Source organism: Camelina sativa, chromosome 10 (assembly GCF_000633955.1).
Source record: "Camelina sativa cultivar DH55 chromosome 10, Cs, whole genome shotgun sequence".
Taxonomy (NCBI): Eukaryota; Viridiplantae; Streptophyta; class Magnoliopsida; order Brassicales; family Brassicaceae; genus Camelina; species Camelina sativa.
Window position 1 is genome coordinate 11,171,888 of NC_025694.1, and position 5,971 is coordinate 11,177,858.

The 5,971-nt window shown below is 34.6% G+C and overlaps 1 protein-coding gene across 1 annotated transcript; it reads right to left on the bottom strand.

Annotated features, from left to right (window-relative positions):
* Positions 3,252-4,860, bottom strand: LOC104718448. The gene is made up of 2 exons (XM_010436200.2): positions 4,406-4,860; positions 3,252-4,014 (listed from the first exon to the last, which is right to left on the bottom strand). The coding sequence occupies exons 1-2, from the start codon at positions 4,773-4,775 to the stop codon at positions 3,545-3,547; spliced, it is 840 nt and encodes a 279-aa protein (XP_010434502.1). The 5' UTR covers positions 4,776-4,860; the 3' UTR covers positions 3,252-3,544.

Genomic DNA, 5,971 nt, shown 5'->3' on the forward strand with positions numbered 1-5,971 from the left:
AGCTGCCTTGAAAGCTTCATCTGGTCTTTGCTTGAAAGAGGACAGCTTCACTCTCAACTCATCAGACATAGCATCATCATAAAAATAATTAAGGAAGGCTACTTTGACGTCATGCCAATTTGTCAATGATCCAGCTGGTAACTGCTTCAACCACTGAGATGCCTCTCCTGCAAGTGAGTAAGGGAAAAGCTTGCAGAAGATGTAATCCTCAGTCACTCCATTAGCCTTGATACTGGTTACAAGATCCTCAAAATGCTCTATGTGGTCCAAAGGCTTCTCATTGGGCAGGTTAGAGAAAGGTCTCTGCCCAACTAGTTGAAAGTAAGCAGGTTTCAACTCAAAATCATTCCTCTGGAATGGAGGAGGAACAATAGCAGACCGGTTCTCATACACAAGATCAGCCCGGTTGTAGTCAGCAATGGTCCTGATCAAGTCTCGGTTGTTCTCCTGTCTTCGAACCAGATTCTCGACGTGGTTTACAGCTCCACGTCTGTCTGCAGGAAGGGGGTGTCGATCGATGCCCTGTTAGCGTCGGTCGGCACCATCGGCCTGTTCGTCAACAACAAGAACTTGCTCGCCAATAGCCTGCTCATTGACAACAACAGCTTCAGCAATAACATTCCCTTCTGCATCAAGCTTTTGGCGCTGCTCATTGCGCAAGTGGCCCTCTTGATCCCTCAAAACACCATCCGCATCTGGTCTCAATATGATTAGGTTGACCATCTTTGCTGATTTGGCTGCTTTTGTGTTATCTCGCTCTAGTTGTCCTAACTCTTGGTTTGTAAGCTTAACAACTGGACAAGTAGGATTCTTCCTGGTATTTGGCTTAGGCATATACCTGAAACACACAAGAGAAAAGAAACAAAAGCGTGTAAGTAGAAAATAAAAAGAAAAATTTAGATGAAATACAATACTCAAATCTAATGGTAGATCAAAGAGTCCCCGACAACAGCGCCAAAATTTGATATGCTCAAATTAACCCTAGAGCTACTCTCTCAAACAAGAGATCAATGTAGTACTTAGGGGTCGAATCCACAGAGACTCAAGATCAAACACAATAAATTATAGAGTTTTTGATATTATGCTAAACAGATTAAATTGTATTAAAAAAAAAAAGACAATGCAAAATATTAAATCAAAGGGTTGTGAATTCAGAAAATCAAAAGTTTAGGTTTAGGGAATTTCTCAGGTAATTATGAAGTATTAAAGCAATAGATTAATTAGGGTTAATGCAATAAAAATCAGATGTAGAACTCTAAACTTTTTGGTAAAATAATTCAGTTCTCACTACAATTATTATCTAAATTTTAAAACCAGAAAATTCAAATCTCTTTGTAAAATTCTAAGTTAAAAATCAGCTTTAAAAACAGGTTTAGATAAGTTCACAAAATCACTAATTCAAATCTCTTAGTAAAAAGTAATTTTGTTCATCAATGGTTTTAATCAGGAAAACAATTATATTCTCATATCAATTAATTTCCCTAAGATAATAATTCTAGGTGATCAATCAAGAACTATTGTGAAGAACAACCAAAGATGAAGATCATAAAAGATTAAGAACCCTAAAAATCACAGATCTAATAAATCATAAAAAAAAACTCTGTGAAAAAACCCTAAACCTAACAAGCAAATTACTCAGACATGTTTAATGAAGAACAAATCATTCTGAATAACATGCAATAGATATTAAAAGTAAAAAGAGGGAGTTTAGAAATCTTCTCTCTACAAAAGAATTCAGATCCTTCTCTCCCAAAAGCTCTCAATATCTCTCTCTCAAAAAAGCTGCTAGAAAATAACTTAAGGGTTTTCTAAAACCCAAAAACACTATTTATATGTCCTAAAACACGCCAAGGACTTGTGTTGCAATTTAGGAAAACTTTGGGTAAAATTGTAAAACTTCCAATTTCTTCTTTCTCTCGTCAGATAAACATAGGTGTCGACCGATGCTCCTTCGGTGCCGGTCGACGTTGCTGCTCTGATCCGAGTCCAAGTTCTTTTCCTTCTGTAAAATGCTCCAAAGTCATCCAAATAGCTCCACTTTGCTTCTTCTGTGTCAAATTTCTAAATAACCTGTAAAGACTCAAAAACAATCCTAGAAACAAATGAAAAGACTCAAAAAACACACTTATATCATGGTTAAAAACCGTAAAAACCATGATATATCAAAGAAGTTAGTCTTTCTCACTCTATTTTGGTTGTCCGAAAAATTCTCTCTAGAAAGTTTTTTTTTATATAATATTGAAATGTTCCTACAAACTCAGTATTTGGGTGAGAACTATAGTTTTTTCTGCCGACAAAGTCATACAATAGAGAAACATTTGAATCTGTCTAAGCGTTTTAAGTCAAATAGTATTTGGAAAACAAAACAATTACTACTATTCGTTCTAATCAAAATTCAAGAATATTTAAGAATCATAGTAATTGTTTACTATTTACAGTTTATAAATGAAATATGGTGAAAAGTTCAACAAACCCTAATCGATCGGGCTATTTGTTTTTGATAACCTTAATATGGTGTGAAAATTCATACTACTTCAGTACTTGTCATTTCCAAAAGAAACACCAAAATGGGCAAAGGAGAATGGGCGCGCGTTGTTGGTTTATAGTTTATATTGGCTGCAGGTGCAACCGTGCAAGAGCGCAATGGCCTTTGCTCCTTCGATTGCAGAAGAATATGACTTAATATTTTTTTTTTGGAACAATTTTCTGATTATAGCATGCTCATTTTCACAAATTTACATGTTCGTAGAAGTAGGTAATTGTATTTTCTTTAGTATAGCTCTCTAAGCATTATGGTTAAACAACATTAGTTACTTGCCAAGGTAAGAAGTACTTTTCTGTAATCAATATAACATTTCAATTCTCGTTACCATTCATCAATAATCAATATAAATATTTTCTACGGCTATATATATACCTACGATACGCGCGAGAGTCGACCCCGACAAAAGAGATGACTCACCTTTAATTGAGAATGGAAAATGACTAAATTTAAAATTGCCGTCGAGCCTTGTAAAGATCTTACTGGGTGCCGACTGTCAGCCGGCGATAAGGAGTGTAAGGTGTGCATTTGCACTGGAATCACTTTAAATTAGCATAAAAAATAATGTATTTAAAAGTCAAAAAAAATTTCAAAAAAAAACTATATGCAAATAAGGCCCATTTTTTTAAAATTGAACTAGGACCATAAATTTTTTTGGGATATTTACACCGGTCCGACTCATATAACTCTATCAATGAAAGACAAAAAATAAAGAAAAATAAACTTACACTAGAAATATCTAACGATGACGACAAAAAAAAAAAGAAATATCTAACGATAGACCAAAAGTATTATCGTATAGCGATATTATCCTAAACAACTACGAATTAAAACATTTTACTTACTACGAAACTAAACAAAACAAATTTCTAAAAATCTAAAATACTACTATATAATTATTGCCAAGATCAGTCCAATCTTTTTTTATTTTATTTTTTAACAAAAAAGATCAGTCCAATCTTGTTATTCTTGTATGACTTAACTATTGATTAATGACAACAATCACTCCCCGGCAACTTCTCCACCCGAATCACCACCACCATAAGCTTCGACCCGGCGATGTTCTCTACATCTTCCCCACTCATGCATCGCCAAATGAAGTTTTTTCCCGGCGAGAAGAAAATCCACCGCCTGAACCGCCGTCAAAATCTCAACTATCTTAGTCATCGTGGTCAACCTCAGCTTATCCGCTTCAACCAATAAACCAGCCATATCCTCTTCATGCTTATCAAGCGCACGCTCCACCACCACGTCAGTTTCGCCGATCTCCTCTTTGTAAAATGCAGCCATGGCCATAGGTATATCCGCCGTGTCCTCTTGTAAGCTTGCAGATTGCTTACTCAGCTTGTTCTCTGCCTGCACCGTTTTCAGATGAAGCTCGTTGATCTTGAATAATTGCTCAGCCGTTAGATCACTCATCGAGTCTTCTCCTCCCGTTTCTCCATGTGTCTCACCAAGAGCCATGCTTAGATCTAGGGAAGAGCAAATGAAATTATTGTTATTTATTTATTTAAGCAATACATTTTGAAGTGTTATCATAAAGAAATATCATGAAAATAATCTTAAATTTTATATCAAAGCTATAAATACTACATTCCATCCTTCTATATTTGTTACTTGTGTTCATATTACTAAAAGTCCAATTGTATATGTTAAATCCAAAAAACTAGAAAACTAAGGTTCAAAAACTATATAAAAATAATAGACCCTAACTTAACAATTACAAATCATAAATATAAATCTATAGTTTCCAAATTAAATGCACTTAACCACACTTAATATAGAGTTTTGCAACTTTCATGCATGGAACCCTAAAATTTACATATACAACAAACTTGGAAGTATTCTTGAGCTAAGTCTTACCGTCGATGTTGTCGTTACGGAGGAAGTTAGAGAAACGGTGCTCAGTTTGAGACCCACACATGGCGTATATGAGTCGTATAAACGAAGAAGGACGACAACCTCCAATCCAAAGAAGTGCGTTTTCAAGACAAGTGTTCCATGTCGGAGCGTAATAGTTTGAGCTATATCGACGGGAGTGTTTGGACCGTTTTCCGGCGTAATCTTCAAAGTCTCTGAGCGCCGTTCGTGCCAAATCTCGAAGCTTGGCATCATCTTTTTCACCGTTGGATAGAGCTTGTTTAAGCTCCGTCATCCGTCTGGCTTGTAAACTCATCCACTCGTTATAACAATCTTCTTGAACTTTTTCTATGTTTGAGCTCGGATTTTCCATATTTTTTTCGTTGAAGTTTTGTATTTTATGTTTTGGTTTCGTGCAGTATATATTGTTTGAGATTATGCACCAGTACCAAACTTGCAATATTTTATTTATATATGTATGCTTGTTTTAACGTTTTGTGTTTATGTTTAGGAGTTAGGAAGTAGAAAGAAATGCGTATTTTGAGGATAGAAAAAGCCAAAACAAAGTCATGCATGGATACGTTACGTGCAACCACGGTCACGGAAACGAATGACTTCTCGTTTTGTACAAAATAAAAATAAAATTTACTACTAACTTTTGTCGTTTATTAACATCAGTTTTTTTCCGTATGTTACTATGTTATATAAATAAAGTAAGTATTTTCGGTTGCATGCCCTCCTCTTAGGCGCTCACTGCGAGCGGTCATCATCGAAGGCGGAATAGAGTAAACCTCTCGACTAAGTTACCGAAGTTTATATGTATTCCAATTGATACAAATTAGAAAAGAAAGGTAGATAACGACAACGCGTGACAAACAAAAGGTAGATATAAAACGACAACAACCTAAAAACTATATTGTAAGATCTTTATCAGTTGTCGAAGACATGTAGTGATGTAGAGGTTTTTAGATAATGGAAAAGAAAACTGTCTAACACGAAAATTAATTAGACAACACCCTTACAGGTTTAGAAATCATAAATCTAAGGAGTTCGATAATTTGGGGTCGAAAGCAAACTGAAATGAATAGTCGATATATTTGATAAACTGATGCTGTACAATACACTAAATTATTAATACTCAGAATGAATTTTCTAAATGACAAATATATAATATATTGGGTTGACAAAAAAGAAAGAGTTTTGATATATAATTTGGTCATTTTCAACAAACCAAAAAACATAATTCTTTCGATTTCAACGGTTACCATATACATATATACCTCAGAATAAAATATGAATATTAACATTTTCTACAGCTAATTGTTTCATTTATAGGGAACATTTCATAGAAAACTGAATAAAAATAATATGCAAAGGATAAAAATTCAATACAACAACCAGTAAAACTCTTTTCTGACTATTTAACTCCTCTTTTCTTTTTCTTGTTTTTTTGATAATTATTTACCCCGCTTAATTACTCGGCGAGCTAATATAGAACATTGAAAATTTTAATAAAGGCTCACTGAAGTTAATTAGGACTTACGCTAAAGATCATCTCCACTGTGCCCT

Bases quoted from the DNA above. Each gene is read 5' to 3' on its own strand.
- LOC104718448 (XM_010436200.2), bottom strand. From the start codon at position 4,775: ATGGAAAATCCGAGCTCAAACATAGAAAAAGTTCAAGAAGATTGTTAT. The intron at 4,015-4,405 runs GTAAGACTTAGC...GCTCTTCCCTAG, and splicing joins CCGTAACGACAACATCGACG to ATCTAAGCATGGCTCTTGGT.